The sequence below is a fragment of the Rhinopithecus bieti genome, unplaced genomic scaffold (genome assembly GCF_001698545.2).
Source record: "Rhinopithecus bieti isolate Rb0 unplaced genomic scaffold, ASM169854v2 scaffold_947, whole genome shotgun sequence".
NCBI lineage: Eukaryota > Metazoa > Chordata > Mammalia > Primates > Cercopithecidae > Rhinopithecus > Rhinopithecus bieti.
This window is the reverse complement of record NW_016803664.1, coordinates 3,919,719-3,945,793: the sequence shown is the minus strand read 5'-3', so window position 1 is coordinate 3,945,793 and position 26,075 is coordinate 3,919,719. Positions and strand designations below refer to the sequence as shown.

The 26,075-nt window shown below is 35.8% G+C and overlaps 1 protein-coding gene across 1 annotated transcript in view; it reads left to right on the top strand.

Moving 5' to 3' along the window:
- Positions 1–19,724: 19,724 nt before the first annotated feature.
- TEX9 (testis expressed 9) overlaps positions 19,725–26,075 on the top strand; it is a 70,944-nt gene continuing 64,593 nt past the window's right edge. Inside the window, 2 exon segments of the mRNA XM_017847093.1 lie at positions 19,725–19,788; positions 19,890–19,981. Of these exon segments, the coding sequence (XP_017702582.1) occupies positions 19,762–19,788; positions 19,890–19,981 (119 nt within the window). The 5' untranslated portion in view covers positions 19,725–19,761.

Here is a 26,075-nt window from a genome sequence, read left to right as displayed (position 1 = left end):
TAAGCTGAGTGGAGTGCCTACCATAAGTGGGAATCAGGATACATGGCAGTGCCAAATACAAATTTGGGAGTACTTAATATAAACACTGCGTGCTTGCTTCTTGTAGAGTTTAACATATTTTGAGATTTAACCAACCACAATAAATACTCAGAGTTTCTTCAGAAAAACAGATATAGTGAAGTCCCTCAATTGACAAGAAGAAGTCCAAATGAAAGTGAATTTTTCAACTGAGATTGGAAGAAGACGCCTGAGAGAGGTAGGAGAGAAGCAGGGAGTGAGCTCAAGTATGATTTGGGGTATCTCAGTTCATTCTTCAGAAGAGGAGGTAGGTTATAAGTTTGCCAGAATTAAGCTGTGACTGAGCTAAGATGGGTGTCTGGCTCTTACTAGGGATGGGCTGAGGCAGGATTGCAAATGGTGTTTCCTGGAGCCCAGGATGGCATCTATCCTTTTCCAAATCTTTTAAATAAGTCTAACCTCTGCACAAAAAGAAGCACTTAAAGTCCCAGAATTAAGTCAGCCCAACTTCCATTTGCTGTTCTGATATCCTCTCCAAAGTCTTGAGTCTTCTAACCCATTTCTCTACCATCTTAGTCCCAAGGTGAATCATCTTGATTGATAACACATTTGGGATATGCTTTATGACTCAACCACACGTTTTTCTTTAGGACATTTGCAGGTAGAAGAAACCAACCCCACCCATTCTACACACTCTTATTCAATATAATGTAGAAAGTTCTAGACAGCACAATAAGCCAAGCAAAGGAAATTAAAAGCATAAAAATCTTACAGGAAAAAATAAAACTGTCACTATTTGTAGATGACATTTGTCTGCATAGAAAATCCTAAGAAATCTACCAGAAATCTCCATCTAATAACTGAGATAAGCAAGTCTCAAAAAATACAAGATAAACATACAAAAGAAATTGTATTTCTGTATACTAGCAATGAATACTTGGGCTCCATGAGTAAAAATATGATACCATTTACAATCTCTGTATTTCAGAAAAAGAAATACTTAGGTGTACATTTAACCAAATATGCGTAGGACTTGTATGGTGAAATCTGTACAAACGCTGATGAAAGATTTCAAAGAGGAACAAAATAAATGAAAAGTCATATTGTGTTCATGGATTGAAAAACAACATAATAAAGACATTTCTTCTCAAATTAATATACAGATTTAATACAATTCCTATCACAATCCCAGCAAGTTATTTTGTGGATATGAGTGATATTATTCTAAAATTTGGATGAAAATCCAAGGGAACTAAAACAGGTTAAAACTTTTTTAAAAAGGAAAATAAATTGAGGGTAAGTCTACTTAGCTTCAATGCTTATTATGTATATATAGTAATCAGGGTATGTCCTATTGCCAGAGGGATAGATACATAGATTAGTGGAATATAACAGAGAACCCAGAGAGCCACAAAAATATGCCTAATTGATTTTTTGATAAAGATGCAAAAGCAATTAAATGGGATAAATATAGCCTTTTCAACAAACGGCTCCAGAGCAATTGGAAACCCATAGGCAAAAAAAGGAAGAAAATAAACTAACAAAAAATAAAATAAAACAAAAACTTTGATCTAAGTTCCATACCTTTTACAAAAGTAATTCAAACTGGACTGCAGACTTAAACATAAAGTGTAAGAGTGTAAAACTTTTAGGAATAACACAGGTGAGAATCTTCAGGATTTAGGGCCAGGCAAAGGGTTCTTAGATTTATTAGCAAAAGCATGATGTACAAAAAGAAAAACTGATAAACTGGACTTTATCAAAATTAAAGACATTTGCTCCATGAAAGAACCTGTTAAGAGGGTGAAAATACAAGCTATAGAGTGGCAGAAAATATTTACAAAGAACACTTTTTATAAAGGCTGAGTATATAGAACATATAATGAGCTCTTAAAATCCAACAGTAAAAAAAATCAATTCAATTTAAATATGGCAAAAAACTTTAAGAGACATTTCACTAAAGAAGATAGAGGATGTTCGAACAGAGCATGTATTTATAGAAATCAACGTGAGACATCCATGTTGGTAGTGGAAATGTTCTGTACCTTGTCTGTATCGATGTCAATATCCTGATTGTGATAATGTATTATAATTTTACAAGATATCACCATTGGAGGAAACTGAGTGAAGATGCATAGAATCTCTGTATTATTTCTTACAACTCAATGTGAATATAAAATTATCTTAAAATGTTAAGAGTTTTTCATCTAAAAGGAGGGGATTAAGGTAACTTGCATTGACATCTGTTATGTCATGGAAAGTTTGTGAAGTGCTCCTACTGCTGGAAGTGGTTTGTTAGGGATGGAAATTGCATCATAGGAATCAGGATAATTGAGATTCCAACTCCTGGACACCCAGAGAGAAACAGTCGATTTCATTTTAGCCTGAAGAACTTCTATAGCATTCTTTGTAGTATAAGTGACTTGATGAAAATTTGCATAGTTTCCTTTGATGCAAAATGTCTATTTTCCTTCATTATTGACATAAATTTTTGTTAAACAACTCAGGGTTGATGGTTTTTCTTCTCAGTACTTTAGAGATGTTCCATTGTCTGCTCACTTCTATTGTTTCTGAAGACAGGTCAGTTATGATTCAAATCACTGTTGCCATGTATATTATGTGCCAATTTTCTTCAACCGCCTTCAAGATTTTCTCATCTTTTGTTTTCAGAAATACAACTATGGCATGTGGGCATGGCTTCTTTCCTTTGTATTTGTACTGCTTGGTGTTCACTTAGCTTCTTATTTCACCATATCTGGGAAATTTCTTTCTGTTATTTATTTAAATATTTCTTCTGCCTCATTCTATCTTTTCCTTCCTCCTGTGATTTTTACAATAACTCATATATCACATATATTAGAATTACTGATACTGCCTCAGAAGTCCCTGAGTTCATATTTTAACCATTTTCTCTTTTTTTTTTTTTGGTTCAGATTGAGTAATTTCTACTGACCTATCTTCAGGTTCACTAACCATTTCCTTGTCACCCCTATTCTGCTGTTCAGCCCATCTAGTCAATTTTTCAGTGTTTCCACAAGTAGTTATAATAACTGCTTTAAATTCCTTGTTGGTTAATTCCAATATCTGGGCCTTCTCAAGGTCAGTCTCTGTTGATGATTTTTTATTTTGAGAATGAATCACATTTCATTATTTCTTTGTATGTCAAGTAAATTTGGATTGTGTCTTAGATAATACAAATGCTTGTGTTGTAGAGACTAGGAATTGTCTTGTATTCTTCCAAAGAGTTGTTATAGCATGGAATTAACTTGGTCAGACTCAACCTGCAAAATTTATCTCTTGGGAAACAGCTCAAATCTGATATTCATCATTAACTGAGCTGCTTGAAATCTGCCCATGCATGTGTAATTCAGGGGTCAGCTAGAGATTTGGGCAGACTTTATTACATAATTTTGGGATTTCCCTCTCTGATACTCTCTTGTCTAGTTGCTCCAAATTTACTCTCATGTTCTTTAGGTCTGAAAGACTATGGGTTTTCTATGAGCGTTTTAGCAACCCTTTGTTGTAACAACTGCGGCTTTCCCTTATACTAAAGCTAAACCCACCCCATGCTATTCCCTTCACCCAAGTATCATTTTCCTTTCATAAATTGCCTGTTCTTAGTCATTCTTCAGTGCTTACAAGTGGCTTTCTGTGCATATGAGTGTGTATATACACATGTGTGTATGTATATAAGCATATATACACACGTATATATGTATGTGTATGTATATACACATATGTGTATGTATATACTTGTGAGTGCACATATATGTGTGTGTGTGTGCCCAGATTTATAGTTATCTGCAAATAGGTTGGTCCAGTAAATTATTAAGCCATACCACAAATTGAACCCCATTTCTCATTTCTCTCTTTTTAACCTAAAGAACATCTGCTCATTTGTTAAGAATTGGTTAAGACTTTACCTTCTCAGAGAAACCCTCCCTTACTCCCCTCTCCTTTAGGTTGAAAGTGAGGTGTCCCTCCCTTGTGCTCGCATAGGTCCCAATGCCACGTTTGCTTATAGTACTTATATTGTAGTGAAATTACTTATGTGTAGATTTCTTTTTCAAGAATCTGAGCCCAGAGACCCTAGTTTATTTATCTTTGTATCCCCAATGCTTAGTACAAAGTCTGGTATATAGATGCTAAATATTTTGTTGCTAAATATTATGTCTGCATTAATATGCAAAATATATACATATGTTATTTTTTATGATTCCCTGTTGGCAAGTGTGTAATGTCCGGATATTCAAATGACAGTGTTCAAGGGCACATGTCCAACATAACCTTTGGCCTGTTAATGATAGGATGATTTTGGAGTACAACCAAGTAGACTGGATTCCTATTAAGGATTCCAGAAACAGCAATGGGAAAGGCATTTGAAGTTAGTAACTAAGACAAAATTTATGTCATGCTGAGTAGGCACTAGTGCTTAGGGGCTACAGAAGAAGGCAGCCATATCGTGAGCCCACAGATGCTTGGAAGGTTCTAATGCCTTTCACACCAAGTAACTTCAGATTCTACTCACTTAATCTAGAATAGCCTTGTGACCTGGTGAGTCTGAACTTTAATTTAGCCTAATTTAGAGTTTCAACCATTAGTTTCATTCTGTTGGGGAATACAGCAATCCTGGTCCCATAAATACCATACTTTTTAAAATTCATTTCACTAGGCCTTGAGCTTGTATTGATCTTTAAAAGGTCCCTGACTAAAGTGACAATGGTCATGGAAGGGGTTTGTTGTGTCTTCCATTAGTATAAACCTATTTACATAATTTACTTTAGAAGATAATCAATTAACTGATAGGTAGCTGAAGCCAAGACCAGGCAAGAATGTGACATATGATGAGTGCTTAAAGAAAGATATTTTTAGTATGTGTGGCAATGGAGTTGGTAAGGCAATGGAGTGGAAGAATGGCAATGGCAAAATATTTCCGTAGCTTCACTAAGACTCACTGTTTTAAAGACCAGTGGTCAATTTTCCCTTCATAGGCTGCCAAACCCCAGACACTTAAGATACAACAAATAATGTTTTCCCTCTCTTGAGGAAAAGATGATGATTTGTGGATGTTAATCATAATTCAAGAGTAAGTCTTACCTCGATTTTGTGTACCTTTCTAGGAAAGTTAAATCTCACATTATAACAATACACAAGAGATGTGTAGATCCAAAGTAACGTCGTTCCGAAATTTGTGCTAGGTTTCTGTTTATTGTTTCTAGGAAAGGACAAAGAAAGACCTATCTAATAAACCTGTCTCAAATGAGAGAATGAAGTCATGATAGGAAATCATCACTGTTGAACATTTCAGCACAAAATGCAATTACGAGGGAGTTAGAATGCCATCCTCCTTTAAAGAAGATACCTTATTGCAGGCAAAAACCTCTCAGTTTGCCCTCAAAAAGTTAGGGTGTGTAGTTCCACTTGAATATAAAAAAAGTTATGTCACTTGCAGAGGACTGAAACCACCCAAGAGCTGGAGTGCAGCCAGTGTGGCAGGACAACAGCAGGAAAAGCCCTGACCGATCTCTGTGTCTTTAATTAGGCAAGAAAAAGGCCTAGCTACAGGTCATTACCTATAGTTTTTGCAAATTTCATAAATAATCAGACTTAGCAGTTACCATAATATTGAACTCAAAAAAAATTCTAGTTTCAAAAAATCATTTTCAATGTAGGCACAAAGATTGGATTAATATCCTCTATGTGAAAGAGAAAACTTCTAACTTTTGTCATTGTGTATTTCTTTAATTCAAAATGTTATTTCAAAGAAAGTATCAAGTTGAGTTCTCTACAAAAATTCTTTCTTTTGGTTTCTCTAAGTCCCAGTACATAACTTTGTTAACAAGGCATTTTAGACATTATTATCATCCTCTTTAGTATTTGAGATTGGGTGGGAAGAGGATGCAAGATAAGTACATAAGAAGCCTCTTGGTCTAAGGACATCCCTGTAAGTGAGCTTAAAGCTATTCTAAAATGAACAAGAATAAAAAAAAAAACTCACAACTTTAACACTTTATGGAATGAACTTCATTTCTACGAATTTGGCATGTGCAATTTTAGAAGGAATCCCAGACAGGAGTGGGTTGGAAAATGTTGAGTAATGAAGTGTTAGATAAAGGCACACCCAGAAGCTAATTGCTGTATTTCTTTTTTCTTTTTCTTTTCTTTTTTTTTTTTGAGACAGAGTCTCACCCTATCACCCAGGCTGAAGCACAATGGCACAATCTTGACTCACTGCAATCCCTGCCTCCCGGGTTCAAGCAATTCTACTGCCTCAGCCTTCCTAGTAGCTGGGATTACAGATGCCCGCTACCATGCCCAGCTAATTTTATTTTTCATATTTTTAGTAGAGATGGGTTTTCACCATGTTGGCCAGGCTGGTCTCGAACTCCTGACCTCAGGCGATCCACCTGCCTTGGCCTCCCTAAGTGTTGGGATTATAGGTGTGAGCCACCATGCCTGGCCCTGTATTTCTATTTCAAGCATTGCCATTTGTCTACAATTAGTATAAACCTATTTAAATAATTTACTCTTCTTTTGACAGTACAATGGCTGATGGCACTCCTGTTTTTGTTTATTTTCTGTGTTATTTTCAGTATTTTTACCAGATGGTATTTTATATCAGGTTACTGGAAAGCAGCAAACATATTTGTTGTCATATCAGAGATATATTATTTTAACATTTTAGAAATTACCTTTTTATGCAGCAAATTTTAGTTACTCCCCCCAAACTCTGAAATAAGATATTTGGTCAGTTAATAAAAATTGAGCTCTGATACATAGTTTCATACTATATGAGAGTTCTTTGGAAAATACATTTCTAAATATCTTTAAATTGCTATTTTCTCTTCTCCATCTTCTCTCCCACTTGGTGCATTATCTAAATTGTCTTTTCCTGACTTTCCTATTCTTAGAGGAATTATGTAAAACTGATAAGCAAATATTTGAATTTCCATGAGGTAGGGCACAATATTTTGGTGGCTGACCTGCTCATAGCCCCTTTCTGTATAAATAGATCAGAAGCACCCCTTAAGTACGGGGAGCCCTACTGAGGTTTCTAGGAGGTCAATACCATGACCACAGCTGATTGAACCCAAAGTTTGTCAAGAAAAAATAAAAATATAAGCTTGTTTTAATTAAATTAATGTACATGCTATTGTTTTGATTTTGATTACTTCTCAAAACAGCTGTGACTAGTCTGTTAAAAAATGAATAGTCAGTTTCTAAGGATGCCACAAAAAATATTTAGGCTTTGAATATTTTTAAGTAAAAAATAAAAATAGCATTTATTTTACTCAATTTCCAGTATTTTTATAAACCTACATTTCTGGATACTTTTTTGTAAAACCATGGGGCAGAAAAATGTAAAATTCATCTTAGCTACTCTGAATTAACAAGTGTACACTTTTCAGGAATTACAGATTTCCTGGAGCAGCTTTCTGAGTTGTGAATAACAGCTTCTTTTAAGGTTACATTAATTTAAAGGGAATCAAATAATATTAAAAGCAATTTTGACCATGATTAAAATTGTGATTTAAAATTACTTATTTGAAATGAAATCTAACAAAAGTGAAAAAAATCTAATAAAAGAGATGACATGGTAAAAATTGAAAGTGACATACAGAAATAAATCAGCATGAGGCAATTTAGTTGGTCAGGCCTATGCCTTGGATTTTTGGATATGGACTGATTCAAAAGAAATATACAACACCCGCTGGCACCAAATTCCTCAAATATATCGTTGAGAGTAATTGCTTTCCACTAATTTCCCTCTAATATGGCTCCTAGTTTTTGTACTTTACTATAAGCATCTTTCCTGAGGCCATCAGTGACTTCTTTCTTGCCAAATTTAGAGGCCTTTTTTCCAGTCTGCCTATTGCTCAGTCTTTCCATTATATTTTAGATGGGTTATCTTATTTTTCTCTCATTTTACTTCTAGTGTTCTAAATATTCCAAAGGTAGTATGTATTATTTATAGTGAAATAGAACATGCAGATTTGATTATTTATAATAATCCAGGCTAACATGTTAGTAGACTCCTTCCTGGCTTTTAAGTACATTTTATATGTTATATACATGTATTCTGAACTAAGTCAACTGAAGACAGAGACAGGAATCATTATTACATTAATACTCAGATGTCACTGGCTTTTGCTCCATGTGCTTGCAGAGGACATTAGCCACTTCTGCAATGTTCCCCCAAGTATTTCTGGGGGTCCCTGGAGGTGTATCTTGTATACAAGTCTTATCTTAAAGGTACTGTTACTGCTCTGTCAAATTATCTGCCTCCACCAGTCATCATGGACACTGCTGAACACCAACACTAGGTCTCTAGAGTCCTTTAACTGTAAAAGCAAGATTGATCTCTCAAAGTAAAAGGTGGGGAAAATATACCAGGAAAATCAAAAGAATGTCATGTTAGTTATATTTATATCAGGTAAAAGTGACCAACCAGAAAGCATTACTGGAGATAAAGAGATTATTACATAATAATAAGAAAGTTTATTTCACCAGCATTTGAACCTTGTTCCCTTCTATCACATTTCAATTCCAAGATGTACATTTTTTTCCACATTTTAATATATCTGAAGTCAGAAGGCATCTTACAGTCAGGCAAGCAGCAAAAGTAATATGATTATAATTGCTTGAACATTTACATCAAAACTTGTAGAATGGGTGTTATTTAGAGGCATGGAAGAAAATTCTGGAGAAAATAGTGGTGCACTCTTAATAAAGGCTGAACAGCAGTTGATTATACAGAAGGCAGTACTGTACGAAGAAGGGTGGACATGGATGACTTCTAGTCAAAAAGTGACTCAAGTAAGTCAAACTGAATTCGAGGAAGGTTGAAGAATAATTTAGCCAACTTATTTTTCCCTAGTTTGATTGAGGAATAATTTACATACAATAAAACTTACCTATTTTAAGTGTATAATTTAGTAAGCTTTGGCATTTATATACAGTCATGTATCCATGACCACGATCAATATATAGAACATGACCAGAAGTTCCTCGTGGCCCCTTGCAGTCAGCACCTTCCTCCCATTCCCAATTCTAGGCAAACATCTATCTAGTTTCAGTCAGTATAGTTTTACCTTTTCCATAATTTAATATTAGTGAAATAATTCAGTATATGTGCTTTTGTGTTTGACACAAGCTTACATTTGTTTGGGTAATTACTCAGAATGCTGTGTTGTACTGTAAGTATATGTCTAACTTTATGAGACTCTGTCAAATTACTTTCTATATGGTATGACATATGGATCAAGATTAACTTTTTTAAAATATGGATTTACAATTATCCCCGCAGTATTTGTTAAAAAATTATCCTTTCTGTATTTCATTTTATTAAAATTTGTGGGTCTACATCTGGACTGTCTCTTCTTTTCCATTGTTTTATGTGTCTGCATTTTTTATCAGCACTAAACCATCTTAATTACTGTAGTCTTGAAATCAGTTATTGTTAATTCTTCAAAATTGCTATTCTTATTCTTTCTCAAAATTGTTTCAACTAGTCATTCTATTGTCTTTCCATCTAATTTTGGAATCAGCTGATAAATTTCTACAAAAGTTTTCTGGGATGTTGATTGAAGAGAACTGACATCTTACCAATGTTGAGTCTACCAATCCATGAACACAGTATATCTTTCTGTTTAGTTATCCTTTATATTTTCTGATGATGTTTTGCAGTTTTCAGCATACAAATTTTGTACGTTTTGGTAGATTTATACCTAAACATTTCATATTTTGGTGCTATTATAAATAGTACTGCATGTTAAAATTTGATTTCCAATTGTTCATACTAATTATGAACATACTAATTATGAATAATTGGAAATCAAATTTTGTAGTATATAAAACTATAATTAATTTTATAGAATATAATTTGATAGTATAGTATATAGAAGTATAATTAATTTTTGTATATTGACCTTGCATCCTAAAACTTTGCTAAACTCGCCAACTAGTTTCATGAATATTTTGTAGAGTCTTTGGTATTTTCTATGTACGTATCATGTCATCTATGAACAGAAAGTTTTATTTCTTCATTTCTAAGATTATCAATTGATTGACCTCGTCATATAAGGTGGAAACTTCAGTTCTTCAGTATAATTATAAATAGTGATGACAGTGGAAATACCTGTCTTGTTTCTGACAATAAGAGGAAGGTATTTGATTTTTAAATCATTAAATAATGTTAGATGTAGGGTTTTTTGAGATGCCCTTTATTAGGTTGAAGAAGTTCCCTTCTATTCTTAGTTGGATGATGTTTACATGCATGTTTACCATCTTGTTTGCTCACCATTTTTCTGGTGTTTCACAATACTTCACTAGTATTTTTTTTTCTTCCTAAAGCATGTACTTTAGAAGTGCCTTTGGTAGGCATATGTGTGTGCCCAATTTTCTTAGGCTTTATTTATCTAAAGATATCTTTATTTCACTCTCATCTTGCAATACAGTATTGGTGAATAAGTGCACAGTTCTAAACAGAAATTATTTTCTTTATCACTTTTAAGACACAATAAAATCCCCTCATAATGAGATTAGTGAGGATGAATATTTTAACTTCATAAAAGAAGAGTGGGATTATTGTGATAATTAAAGAAATGAGTCACCTGAGCCTGTCTAGCTGATTGACTAGAAGTTCCAGTGGCCTGGCTCTATAATTAAAGTATTTGCTCATCCTGGTTGTGGTTTGGCATCACATGGTGGTGATGGTGACTATCTGCTCCAAAATAAATGTCAAATGGTGCCAATTCTGGATCCTGTCTCACGGGCTAGGACTTCCAGTTCCAGAACAGTCGCAGCAACTGTAGTGATTAGCTGGGTCCCATTTAGTTGGTCTAATCAAAAGAGATAGGGCTATACGAATACCGGCAATAAAGGAGTCATCCTCAGGCTCCCTGTTTCCTGAGATAGATTGCTGACTTTTCCCACCGAGCCTTACTATGTCCCCCACCCTGTCAATTCAGAAGATAGAAGTTTATCCTACCCAGTTTGAGAGTAGAACTAGACAGAAGGCTGCCAATCATTAGTGAGTAGTTGGTCATTTATAACCAAGCATGCTTGATCCAAATTTTCATTATAATGGGGCCTATTATCAAATTCTGCTAATTATCTTACTGTCTTTCTGGCTTTCATTGTAGCTATTAAAACACCTACTTTAATCTAATTGCTTCTTTGTAGGTTATTTGTCTTTTTTTCCTCTTGGCTGCTTTAAAGATCTCTTTTTTCTTTGGTGTTTTGGCATATATGACAGCTCCAGGAATATATTTAAAAATTTATCCTCTTTGTGATGCACCGTGCTTCTTGAACTTATATTTGTATTTTTCCTAAATTCTGGAAAATTCTAAGGAATTAACTTTTGTAATATTGCTTCTCAATTTTTCAAGTGTGTCCTTGAAATTCGATTTTTTATATGTCAGATCTTTTCAGTCGAACTTTAGTACTGTTGAACCATTCTCTGTTCATTCTGAATAATTTTTTCAGATACGTTATCGTTTACTAATTATCTGTTTATAATCTGCTATTCGACCTGAGTATTTTCACTGAGTATTTTCACTGAGTATTTCACTGCTATTCACTGAGTATTTTCATTTCAACAAATATGTGTTTAATATCTAAAAGCTGTATTTGATTATTTATCACATTTGCCTGGTCATTCCTGATGGTCTCTTGTTGCTTGTTCATTGTTGTGATTCTGTCCCTTATTTCTATTTTTTAAAATAGATTTTCTATATTTCACAGCTGACAAAATTTTAATATCTGAATTTCTTGAAAGTCTGAATATTTGTTATTTCTTCTAATTTTGCACTTATGGTGACTTACTTCCTTTATGTCTGGTGATTTTTGATGGTGAATTCACATTTTCTTAATCTTAACCTGGGAATCTAGTGGGCTTAACTAGAAACGTTTTCTTGAAGAAGATTTGTGTTTGAATCTCCTACGACCATTGGGGCGCTACCAGTCTAAACCACTTGTACTCTCTTTCGGTTTCTAGCTTAGCACAGAGGTCTCAGATTCAGCTCTTCCATGTTGCTGTTGGTGTAAACCTTGTTTGCTGAATACAATTCCCTGGGTATTTTCTCAGTTTAACGTTTTTATTCTTAACTGCATACTATCAGAAGGTTTTGTTTATTTGTGGGGAAGAGATCTGGAGAACGAGATGTCAGGAGGACACATGGAAATTTCTCCTGCTTTCTTCAAGTTCAGTAATGCATAGATAAGGATTTTTTTTTTTTTCAGAATCTGGTTGTTGTGCAGTGGAAGGGTGTCCCAGATCATCTAGCACACAATTTTGTTGAAGAAAAAAACCCCTTTTAACTTTTTTTAAAAAAAGATTTTTTTTTTAGAAGTTTTACATTTGCAGAAAAACTGAGAATATCATACAGAGAGTTCGCATGCACCCTGCACCTAGTTTTCCCTGTTATTAAGATCTTACATTAATATGGTTAAATTGTTGAAATTAGTACATTACTGATACATTAACTGAAGTCCAAGTTTATTCAGAATTCCTTGTTTTTTACTATGTCTTTTCCTATTCTAGGGTTTGGTCCAGTATATCATTGATATGCTGATAGGCTTTGTATTCCCTCCCAAACCTCATCTTGAATTGTAATCTCCATAATCCCCACGTGTTGAGGGAGAGACCTGGTCGGAGGTGATTGGATCATGGGAGTGGTGTCCCCCATGCTGTTCTCGTGATAGAGAGTGATATTTCATGAGATCTGATGGTTTTATAAGTGTCTGACATTTCCTCTTTCACATACTTGCTCTCTCCTGCCACCATGTAAGACATGCCTGCTTCCCCTTCCACCATGATTGTAAGTTTCCTGAGGCCTCCCAAGTCAAACAGAACTTTGAGTCCATTAAACCTCTTTCCTTTATAAATTACCAATCTCGGGTATTTTTTACAGCAGTGTGAGAACAGACTAATATAATCACTTTACAAAGCTGTTATGTCTCTTTGAGCTCCTCTTGGCTGTGACAGTTTCACAGCCTTGTTTTGGATGACCTTGACAATTTTGAGGAGTACTGGTTGGATATTTTATAGAATACCCCTCTACTGGAAATTTTTATTGTGGTAAAATATACATAAAATTTACCATGTCAAACACGTTTTAATATACAATTTGGTGGTATTAAGTGTAATATATTCACAAAGTTGTGTAATGATTTAATAGTCATTATCCATTTTCAGAACTTTTTCATCATCTCAAACAGAAACTCTGTACATGAAAAAATAACTCCCTAACTTCCTCTCTCCCTAGTCCCTGGTAAACTCTATTTTCTGTCTCTGTGAATTAACCATTTCTAGGCACCTTAAATAAGTGGAATTACGCAATGTTTGTCCTTTTGTGTCTGGCTTATTTCACTTAGCAAAATGCTTTCAAGGTTTATTCATGTAGTAGCATGTCTCAGAATTTCATGCCTTTTTAAGGTTGAATACTATTGTATTGTCTATTCTATGAATCCACAAATTTTATTTTTATCATTTTATTAGTTACAGGAGAGTTTTATTTCTTCTTTCGGATTTTCCTTTGTAAAAAAATTTCCTTTATAGACATTTATGTCATCTATACACAAAGATGGTTTATTTCTTCCTTCCTTATCTGCATACTCTTTATTCCCTTTTATTGTCTTATTGCACTAGCTAGAACTTCAGATGTAATATTAAATAATAATGATGATAAAGGACATGTTTGTGTTGTTCCTGATCTTAGGGAGAAATCTAGTTTCTCACCATTAAGCTGTAGATATTTTGTGGAAGTTCTTTATCAACTTGAGGATATTTCCCTCTAGTCCCAGTTTTCTGAGAGTTTGTACCTTCAAGGGTGCTGGATTTCGTCAAACGCTTTTGCTGCATGAATTTATATGATCATATAATTTTTCTTCTTTATCCTTTTGATGTGCTGAATTCATTGATTTTAGAATATTGAACCATCCTTGTATACTGAGAATAAATCCCACTCCATTGTGTTGCATAATCCTTTTAGACATTTTGGATTATATTGGCTAAAATTTTGATAAGGATTTAAAATCTATATTCATGAAGGATATCAGTCTGTAGTTTTCCTATAATGTCTTTAACTGCTCTTAGTATTAGGGTAATGCTAGATTCATAGAATGAGTTGGGAAGTGTTCCTTCTACCTCTATTTTCCAAAAAAAAGATTATGTAGAATTAGTATTTCTTCCTTAAATGTCTGTTAGAATTCACCAGAGAAACCATCTGGAACTGGTGATTTCTTTCTTGGAAGGTTATTGACTCAATGCCCTTGCCTACTCAGATTATCTATTTCTCCTTGCATGAGTTTTGGTAGTTTGTATCTTTCAAGTAATTGGTCCATTTCATCTAATTTATTAAATGTTGGGGTATAGAGTTCATAGTATTCCTTTATTATCCTTTTATTTTCATGGGACAACTGATGATGACTTATATTCCATTTTATTGGTACTGTATTGTTTAGATTTTTAAATTTTCTGTATATTATGATGTTTGACATCTTAAAAAAATCCTTTCTGGCTTGGGAAAAACTGCTCCCCCCTGGGGCAAGCCAATTCTTAGCTAAGCAAAAGGGCTTAGCCAGGGAGCATGACTTTGATATATAAAAAACTAATATGAAGCCTTACCTCCTCTGTCTGGCCCATATACAACAGGCCTTCCTCTGTCCTAGCCATTGCAGAGCTATGTACCAGATAACTAAGTATACTATATATCAGATAACCTGTATACTACGAGGCCATCTGAAATTATTCATACTAGCCAATCCTAATCGGTTTACTCTGCCCTACCTTGCTTTTCCTGTGGAAACTCCAATAGAGGCTCTAGTCTAGGCTTTTCTCTTGCTCCTGTTTTCTGCCTCCTGACTACCCCCAGGCTTCCCCATGTAACCCTGTGTGACGTGGCATGTTTTCTATTTCTAGAACCTGTGAGTATAATAAACGTTGTTTTCCTCTCATGGCCACACCTGACCATCACAGAAAAGAACACAGAACAGGTTATTTGGATCTTCTCTTTTTCTTGGTTAGCACAGCTATAAGTTTATTGATTTTAAGTAGATTCTGGTTTCTGTGATTTTCTCTATTGTTTCCCTGTTTCAGTTCCATTGATTTATGTTCTAATGTTTATTGTTACTTTTCTTTTGCTTTCTTTAAGTTTAATATTTTTCCTTTAGCTGCTGAAGGTAGACATTTAGATTGAGTTTAGATTTTTCTTCTTTTTCTAATACATGCATTGAATGCTACGCACTCCAAGCACTGCTTTCATAGCATTCCACAGGTTTTGATAAGTTATATTTCAAATTTTATTTAGTTCAAAATGTTTCTTTTTTCTTTTCTTTTTTTTTTTTTGAGATGGAGTCGCGCTCTGTCGCCCAGGCTGGAGTGCAGTGGCGTGATCTTGGCTCACTACAAGCTGTGCCTCCTGGGTTCAGCCATTCTTCTGCCTCAGCCTCCTGAGTAGCTGGGACTACAGGCGCCCGCTGCCATGCCCAGCTAATTTTTTGTATTTTTTAAATAGAGATGGGATTTCACCGTGTTAGCCAGGATGGTCTCGATCTCCTGACCTTGTGATCCTCCCTCCTCAGCCTCCCAAAGTACTGGGATTACAGGCATGAGCCACCACACCCAGCCCAAAATGTTTTTTTAATTCCTCTAGATATTTACTTGATCCATGTATTATTTAGAAGTATGAATTTAATTTGCAAATATTTTGTGGGTTTCCAGCTGTTTTGTTATTGATTTTTAGTTTAGTTTTATTGTGGTCTGGGACCACAGTTTGTATAATTTCTGTTATAGGTTAAAGTGTGCCACCTCCCACTCCCTACCATATATTGAATTCCTAACCCCCAGTACCTGTGAATATGGTCTTTACAGATGTAATTACGTTAGGATGAGGTCATTAGGGTGGCCCAAATCCAATACTACTGGAGTCTTTATGAAAAAAAGGAATGCCATGCAAAGACAGAAACACACAGGGGAAATGCTACATGATTAGAGGCAAAGAGAGGTTGTAGTGATGCAGCTGCAAGCCAAGGAATGTCAAGAAGTGACAGTCACCATCAGAAGCTAGAAAGAGGCAAAGAAAGAGTCTCCCCTTCAGGTTTCAAGCAAAACATAGTCCTGGTGATTCTGTGGTTTTGTACTTCTAGCCTCCAGACCCATGAAACAATAAATTTCTGTTGTTTTAAGCCACTCACTTGGTGGTACTTTGTTACAGCACCCTAAACTATATAATTTCTATTCTTTTAAATTTATTAAAGTGTGTTATGGCTAGAATGTTTTCTAGCTTGGTGACTGTTCCATGTGACCTTGAGAAAAATGTGTATTCTGCTGTTATTGAAATGAGTATTCTATAAATGTCAATGAGATCAAGTTGATTGATGGTGCTGTCCAGAGCAACTCTTGCTGATTTTCTGCCTGCTTAACCTGTTAATTACGAAGGAGTAATGTTGAAGTCTCCAAATATAATGATGGATTTGTCTATTTCTCTTTGCAAGTCCTATCAGTTTTTGCCTCATGCATTTTGACACTATTGTTAGGAGCATATACACCAGGATTGTTCTATCCCCTTGGAGAATTGACCTCTATCATTAATGCTCCTCTTTGTCCCTGATAATTTTACTTGTTCTGATGTCATCTTTGTTTGAAATTAATATAGCTACTCCAGCTTCCTTTTGATTAGTGCTTGCATAGTATTCCTTTCTTTATCCCTTGATGTTGTAAATAATTGTTGTTTTTAAGATGTTGTAACAGCTTGAGTGATTCATTTCACATATCTATATTTACCCATATAAAGTGTACTACTTATTGGCTTTAAATGTATTCACAGACATGTACACCATCAACACAATTGATTTTAGAATATTTTCACTAGCACCCCCCAAACCCTGTAACTCCTTAGCTAACCCTCCATCATCTGCCAAGCCTAGACAACTACTAATCTACTTCTGTCACTATGGATTTGCCTATTCTGGACATTTTCTACAATATGTAGTCATATTGAAATAGAATCCTATAGTATGTGATCTTTTGTTAATGAAATTAGATAATACTTGGTCTTTTATGAATGGCTTCTTTCACTTAGCATAATATATTCAAGGTTCATCCATATTGTGGTATATATGTACTTCATTCTTTCTTGTTTCTGAATAATATTCCATTGTATGAATATACCACTTTTTATTCAACCACTAATCAGTTTATGACCATTATGGGTTCGTTTTGCATTTTTGCTGCTATGAATAATCCTGATATAAACATTTGTATATATACTTTTCATGTGGGTGTCTTTTCATTTTGCGTGGGGTATACCTACCAGTGGCTGCTGGTTGCTGGATTGTGTGGTAACTCTGTGTATAAACTATTGAGGAATTGCTAGACCATTTTCCACAGTGGCTGCACAATTTTCCCATTCCCACTAACAGTTTATGAGGGTTCAAGTTTTTCTACATCCTCCTCTACATGTTATTGTTCATCCTTTTTTTTTTTTTTTTTTGAGACGAAGTCTCCCTCTGTCACCCAGGCTGGAGTGCAGTGGCATGATCTCGGCTCACTGCAACCTCCACCTCCTGGGTTCAAGCGATTCTCCAGCTTCAGCCTCCTGAGTACCTGGGATTACAAGCATGCACCACCACTGCTGGCTAATTTTTTGTACTTTTAGTAGAGATGGAGTTTCACCATGTTGGCCAGGCTGGTCTCAAACTCCTGACCTCTGGTGATCTGCCTGCCTCAACGTCCCAAAGTGCTGGGATTACAGGTGGGAGCCACTGCGTCTGGCTGTCCATCCTTTTGATTATAGCCATTCTAGTGGGTGTCAAGTGGCATTTCATTTTGGTTTTAATTTTCATTTCCCTGAAGACAAATAATATTGAGCATCTTTTCATGTGCTTTTTGGCTACTTGTATATGTTCTTTGGAGAAGTCCCTATTGAAGATTCTTTGCCCATTTTTAACTTGGGCTGTCTTTTAAAAAAAATTTTTTTTTTTAGTCAGGGTCTCACTCTGTCACCCAGGCTAGAGTGCAGTGGTGTGACCATGGCTCTTTGCAGCCTTGATCTCCCTGGCTCAAGCGATCCTCCCAACTCAGTCTCCTAGTATTTGGGACTACAGGCATGTACCACTGGACCCAGCTAATTTTTATTTATCTGTTTCCTTTTTTTTGTAGAGATGGGGTCTCTCTGTGTTGGCTTGACTGGTCTGGAACTCCTGGGCTCAAGTGATCCTCCTGACTTAGCCTCCAAAGTGCTGAGATTACAGGCATGAGCCACTGCACTCACCTATTTTTGAATTTTAATAGTTCCTTCTATAGTCCAGACACAAGTTATTTATCAGATATATAATTTGCAAGAATTTCCCCTCTTCCTGTGGTCTTCTTACTTTATTTATGGTATCTTTTGAAACAAAAAGTTTTTAAAAGTTTTGATAATGTCTAGTTCATCTATTTTTCTTTTTCTTTTTTGTTTTTTTCTTGAGACAGAATTTCGCTCTTGTTGCCCAGGTTGGAGTGTGATCTCAGCTCACCGCAACCTCTACCTCCCAGGTTCAAGCGATTCTCCTGCCTCAGCCTCCCGAGTAGCTGGGATTACAGGCATGAGCCACCATACACGGCTAATTTTTTTTTATTTTTACTTTTTTAAGTAGTGGCAGGGTTTCTCCATTGGTCAGGCTGGTCTCGAACTCCCAACCTCAGGTGATCCATTCGCCTCGGCCTCCCAAAGTGCTGGGATTACAGGCATGAGCCTCCGTGCCCAGGCTCTTTTTTCTTTTCTTTTTTTGCTAATGCTTTTGGTCTCATATCTAAGAATCCATCAAGGATTCTCAGAATTGTAGTTCAAGGTCATAAAGATTTACACCAACAGCTTCTTTGACGAGTTTTAGAGTTTTAGCTCCTAAGTTTATGTCTTTGATACATTTAAATTTTTGTATATGTTGTGAGATAAGGGTCTAACTGCATTGTTTTGAATTTGGATATCCAGTTGTCTCCTCATCTGTTGAAGACGATTTTCCCATTGAATGGTCCTGCACCCTTGCTAAAGATCAGTTGACCATACATATCACGGTTTATTTTCGGACGTCAATTTTATTCCAAAACAACTGAAATAATTAACTGCTTATGTGTTTCGGGCATGAACCTAAGCCCGAATTCATTTGCTTCTCATAACTGTGAAGTGGGCACTATTCTCACTCCCATTTGACGAATGAAGTGGCCAAGATAGAGTGATTTGCGCAAGGCCATATAACTAGTAAGTGGCAGTGCCAGAATAAGAATTTAGGTTTACTAACTTGAGAGCCTGAGTCTTAGCCATGCATGCTGTAAACAAAAATTAGAAATCAAAACTTCTGAATACCACTGAAGAGTTCACTTTAAGCAAACGGGGTGAAGGTCGGATTAGCCACTAACGGTTTGAAGAGCACAACAGGGAGGGACTTGCCTCACCAGCTTGCTTTCTACAGAGTAGCAGCAACGGACCTGCCTCTTTGGGCTGAAACTCCTCCAACCCCCAAGTTGAGAATTTGCACCGGCTGTAAGTCGAATTTCCAGTTAGGAAGACTTCCTGGGTTCCTGGGGCAGTGCCGAGTGGTGCGAGCAAAGGCCGGGCCCGCTGCCAGAGTCTCGCGCGGCTCTCCGCATAGAATTTGGGAGTGGGAAGGCGTAGGCGACCGTGGGGGGAGGCTGCCCGGGATGTGGAAACTCTCGCGGGAAGATGCGTCGTTGCCTCGGTAACCGCGTCGCAGTCGCCAAAGATGGCGGGGCGAAGTCTGGGTCTTACGGTTAGTTTAACTCCAGACTCCTGGGGAGCATCTAGGCTCTGGCGACTAGGACGCCTAACATCCTTTAACTTTGGCTCTGAAAGTCTCTGGCTCTTTTACAGAGAAGCAGCGTTCCAGGGACTCCGCTCCCGCCACCCGTTCAGCAACCCTCTACACCTGGACCCGACCTCCTTGCCTTGGAGGAAGAATATAAGTAAGAAATTCAGCGGTTGAGCTTTTCCTTCTTTCTCTCATCTAAATGAGGCTTTTTTTCCTGGAGACTGGCTGGATCTTCGGGACCACTCACTCTGCAGCATTCCCTTCTGGTCATCTCGTTCACCTGCCGTTGATCCTTTTATCTCTGATCTGAGTAGTTCGCCTGCGTATTAGAAGATATTTGAAGTGGGCGAAAATTTAGCCCAAGTAAACATGTTTAATTTGAAATATAGCCCAAGGAAACAGCAAGATACTGTTGAAAGTTACTCGGGTAGCAGGAATTGCCACGAATAGTTCATTTGATAGTTTAGGTTATTTCGCTTAATTTCAAGTTCATAGAGTTTACCTTGGGTAAATTTCCTTTAGGTTGGTTTCTAAACTGAAAGGATGCTTCCCACTGCAGTCAGAATTACCGTTCTCGTTCAGATGTTCCTTTTCTTATCTGTTCTCGGTGTAATTACAACTATCTTGACAACGGTGCTTTCATTCTTGGCCCATTCCACTCCTCATCCCCAAGTTTTCACACAGCAGTCAGTGTAATCTTTTAATTTGATCATATCATTCCTTTGCTTAAAATTGTACAATAGTTTCCTGTTGCGTTTCAAAAGCTCTGATCGATGTGGCTCCTCCTGCCTCCAGTATTTGATCTTATTCCCTCTTCCCCTTTTCACCTTAAAACTCGCCAGCTTCACTGGCCTTTTGGTTCTGAGAACTCTCAGGTTTTCTGTCTGTCTCTGGAAAGAAGGCAGTCATACACGCCTTCAACCTGTAATGTGAGTGGCCTTCCTTGACCATGCTAAGTATGCTCCCTTGTGGATCTTTTTCATTATCTCACTGATTTTTCTTTCTAATTAGCATAATTTGTTACAATAAATTCATTTGTGAATTTCCTTTTTGTCTGTCTCCTCCATTGGACTGTAAGTTCTAAGGGCAGAGACCGTGCCTGTTTTATTTGCCATCGTACATACCCTTACAAAAAAGTGCCTTTTAAGAACTCCCTTTCTTTTTAATTTAATATAAAATAACTAGATTAAAATTTGGAAATAGTTGGCAGTTTGTATCAGAGGGTTAAACTAGAGTTACCGTATGATCTACATATGATTTATATTTAAAATTAAAGCATATTTGAAATTAAAACTGAAGGGTACTGTGTTTAGATGAACTATACACCGACCAATTTACCACAGCAAGTAGGAAGATAATCATATCTTCTTCTCTCTTATGAAATGGGCAGATTATCCCAGTTCAAAAGTGTACTTAAGCAACTTAATCTGTTTTCTATATATAGTTCTTTATTAGCTGTGCCTGAATCAAAACGGTTATTTTCATTATGATTAACCATATAGTATTAAATACCTGGATTAGGTTTATTTGTTCAGTTATTTGAGAGTGTATTTTGCACCTGGTTCTGGTGCATCGTTAGGGACATAGTCCTGCTTAAAATGAGAACTATACAGGGAACATTATTCTATTCTAGCACGAGTTTTATAAAACGAGATAGCTAAACAGTATTACATGGTGGCCAGCTGTTACTTGTTCTGTTTTCTGTACTCTTGAGTTGTGCACATCTGAAGCATATGAACAGAATAACTCCCTACATACCTGAATCTTCTAGAGTACTTCTGTGTCATGCAGAAGAGTAAAATGTCTGGCCATCCCTGTAAGCAAGAATATGAAATAACAGTATGGTATCTGTTTTGCCACCTGTTGTCTTGGCATTAATCATTAGAATGCTACTTCTCAGGGACCTTAATCCAAAACCTTTGCAATTCTGCTCCTGTTGGAGGAAATAATCACTATCTAAGAGGATAGACTAAGGAAGATGGTAATCGCTCAAGTGGATAGATTTTTCAAGCTTCATTCCTGTATTATGATACAGATAGCTAACAATAAGATAACATGATAACTGGTAGGGCAAGGCCCCTCATAAATCCCAGTTACATTGGATTTACAGATTAATTTGCAGATAACTGACTTATTTATGCTATTGAATCTGCCATGAATATGATACTTCTCCATTTTGGGTTTTATTTGACCTTTAATAGCGTTTTATCATTTTACTACATAAAATTCTTGCATATATAATTTGCTTCAAGGTACTGATTAGTTGCTATATAATAAGTGGAATTTTTTCTATTACATTTTCTAATTGGTTATAAATGTAGAATTTTTAGATGTTGATGCTACATCTGTATTTATATACACACAGATCTTCAGTCCTGCTGGGCTCTCTTATTCATTCTGTGAAGTCCCTTGGATTTTTGATGAAGACAATTATATGCAAATTTTGATCATTTTGTCCTTTGATAATTCTCCTGCATTGTCTCTGTTTCTCTGTTTAGGACTTCCCGTGTGATATGGAATAGAAAAAGTGATGGTGAGCTTCCTTGTTTATGATTTTGAGAAGCCCACTTTTAATAATCACTACATTTGAGATTTTCCCTAGGGTTTTGGTAGATTCTTTTTATTATGTTTAAAATTCTTCCCCTTATTTCCTAATTTGAATGAGTGTTAAATGTATCAAAACTTATTTTTTCCCCAATTAATTCAGGTATTGGTATGTTCTTTTCCCCTCCTTTAATGTTTTAACATACTGAACTAGAAAGGCAGGTTTCTTGTTTTGCTTTAAAGACTGCTAGATATGATTGCTATAATTTTGTGTAGGTTTTTTGCATCTATGAACAAAAGTGAAATGGGTGTTAAACTTTTTTTTCTAGTTATTTTCCTTTCCGTTTTTGGTATCAATATTATTCTGGCTACATGAAAGAAGCCAAATAGTTTTCCTTTTTTGTTTCTTTTCTTGGAAGCTTTTTATAATTACAGATTTTCTGCCCTTTGATTAAAATTGTGAAACTGTCTGAGTCTAGTGTTCTTTTTTCAAGGGGATTCTTTTTGTCTCTGAATTTAGCTTCTTTAATGATTATTTAGATGTACTATTTCTAGAATAGTTTTCGTTATTTCTAAAATAATTTTGGTTCTAGAAAAGTGTTCATATCATGTATGTTTTAAAATATATTAGCATAAACTGACTCTGGTGGTATGTTTGAAATCTTGACTGTATCCATAACTATGTACACCCCTCCTTTTGGTAGCTTTCCAATATTGTTTAGTTTTGTCTTTTTCGGGAGATTTATCTGTTTATTGGTCTTTCCAGAGAACCAGCTTTGGTTATCTTGCTAATCTGTGCTATTTTAAAATTTCATTAATCTTTATAGAAATAAAGACAAATGATCTCTTCTACCTGGGGTGGATTGATTTTTTGTTTTTTAATTTCTTTACCTCATTTATTGTTTTTCTTATTTTTAAATAAATATATTTGTGTCTTTAAGTTTCTCTTCAACTATAGGTTAACTATATTCCAGGACTTGTTTTGATGTATATTTCTTTTATGGTTATTTAGTTCTAAATAGTATATGATTTTCATAGTAATTTTTAGAAGTGTGTTTTTTAGTTTGCAAGCACATAGGGTTGTTTGTTTACTGTTGTCTAGTTTTTATTTTTCTAAGTATGTATGTGACAAGTCTTGCTCTGATGTCCAGGCTGGAGTGCAGTGGTGTGATTATGGCTCACTGCAGCTTTGACCTCCTGGGCTTAAGAGTTCTCCCACCCCAACCTCCTGAGGAGCTGGGACTACAGGCGCATGCCACCATGCCATGCTAATTTTTTTTTTTTTTTGAGACGGAGTCTCACTCTGTTGCCCAGACTGAAGTGCAATCAGTGTGATCTCAGCCCACTGCAACCTTCACCTCCCAGGCTCCTGAGTAGCTGGGACTACAGGCATGTGCTACCATGCCCAGCTTATTTTTGTATTATATTTTTTGTAGCGACTGGGCTTCGCCATGTTGCCCAGGCTAGTCTTTAACTCTTGGACTCAAATGATCCACCAGCCTCGACCTCCCAAAGTGCTGGGATTACAGGCCCAGCCTAGTTTATTTTAAATTTCATTATGATTAGAGAATTGATATATTAAGTTTTTAAATGTATTGAGACTTATTTGTGGCCAAGTGCATGTTCACTTTTTGTAGAAGTTCTATGTGTTCTTTGATAGAAAATGTATTCATTATTTGTTGTCTAATCTGTTCTATATTTGTTCTTCATGACATCGGTATCCTTGCCTTTTTTTGTTGCAGCTTTATTGGTTTCTGTTAGAAGTGTATTAAAAATCATCAATTATAATTATAGTTTAAAAAAATCCTTATGATTGTGGCCATTTTTGTTTGGGAGTGTCTTATTTGACTTATTGAAATCTCCTTGATTCCTTTCATTATTGTGCAGTGTCTGTTATATCTTTCTTCATCCCTCTATTTTCAAACTTTGTATGTCATTTATCAGTAAGAGCATTCTTTTTATAACCAGTCTAATTTCTGCCTGATAATAAGTGAATTTAATTTCTTTACATTATTACATAACTTGAAGTTGTCTTAGCCACCTTATTTTTTATGTTTTCTATTATGTCGTGTCTTTGGTTCTTGTCTGTCTTCTGCTGGATTGAATGGGTTTTCATTATGTCTTTATTTTTACTGGTTTGGAAAGATGTTAGAATTCTTTAACTTGGTTTCCTCTGTCTGTTAAGTTAGATAATATTTTACTTTGTTGTTTTGAATACACCCACACCCAGTTAATCATCAATGTATTTTTATAGTCTGTACTAATTTAGATTTATCATGTTTTCTGATATCTTCATGATTCCTTTTTTCCAGATTCAGTTTCTTGCTTCCTGAAGTGTAGACCCTTCGTTATTTTCTGTGAAAACCTGAGTCTTAAACTCTCCAGTCTTTTTGAAAATTGTTACTTTGCACTTATTCTTCAATGACAGTTTATCTGAACATAGTTCTAGATGGCCAACTTTTCCTTCTCAGCCGGTTAAAGATATCCTTATATTGTCAACAGACAATATAAATGTTACAATGTTGAAAGTGTTAATGAGCCATCTGCTGTCAGCTTTTTAGATAATTATGCTATTAGACTATTTTTCTCTGTTCTTTTAAAATAATGATTTGGTAGTTTAGGGAGTACTCTCTTTATCTTTAAAATTCTGTACTTTCACTGTGATGTATACACAGGTGGATTTCTTTTCTTTATTCTTCATGAGATCCATGTCTTCAGTTTGGGAAATTCTCAGCATTAGCTCTTGAAATACTGTCATTCACTCCTCTTGGGATTTCTTTTTTTCTTTTTTGGAGACAGAGTCTCACTCTGTTGCCCAGGCTGGAGTGCAGTGGCATGATCTTGGCTCACTGCAGTCTCCGCCTCCCAGGTTCAAGCAATTCTTGTGCCTCAGCCTCCTGAGTAGCTGAGATTACAGGCATGCAGCACCACACCTGGCTAATTTGTGTGTTTTTAGTAGAGCCAGGGTTTCACCACGTTGGCCAGGCTGGTCTCCTGGCCTCAAGTGATCCTCCCTCCTCCAGCTCCCAAAGTGCTGGGATTACAGATGTGAGCCACTACGCCTGGGCCTCTCTGGGATTTCTTTCTATAACTTCTGTTATAGTAGGTACAGAACATCTGTCTTCAATGGATGTTAACCTGTCTTTTGTGTTTTTATCCCCTTGTTTTCTGTATCTCCTTGTAGGTGATTTCTTTATATCTGCCTTCTAATTCACTCATTCCTTCTATGTCCATTATATTGTTCAATATATCCGTCAAATTTCCTTGAGTTCTTCTTAATTTCAGTGACTGTGTTTTTCATTTGTGTAATTTATTATTTCGATCTTTTTCAAATTCAACTTTTTTTGTGATAAAATTGGCTCTTGCCTAATGTTTTTTTCTGTGAGCATTTTTTTTTACAAATTAATGCTAATTTAAAAATCTTTTTTGAATTGTTATATTATCTCTTCTTCTTATAGTAGAAATTTTCCCTTTCCTCACATCTGCTGATTCTTTCTTTCCGCAGCTTGTTTGTTTACGCAATTTGTTACCTTTTTGAAATCATCATTAGCAGTTTGCTTTTTGAGAGAGTCCTATATATTCTAGATGAGTAAATGTCCCTATAGGGTGGTTTTCAATTTACCTTTGCTAGTTTCAAGTTTTCATTGATTCCACATCAGCTTTCTTCTATTTTAAAGTTTTGGCATGTATCATCTAGGTAAGAT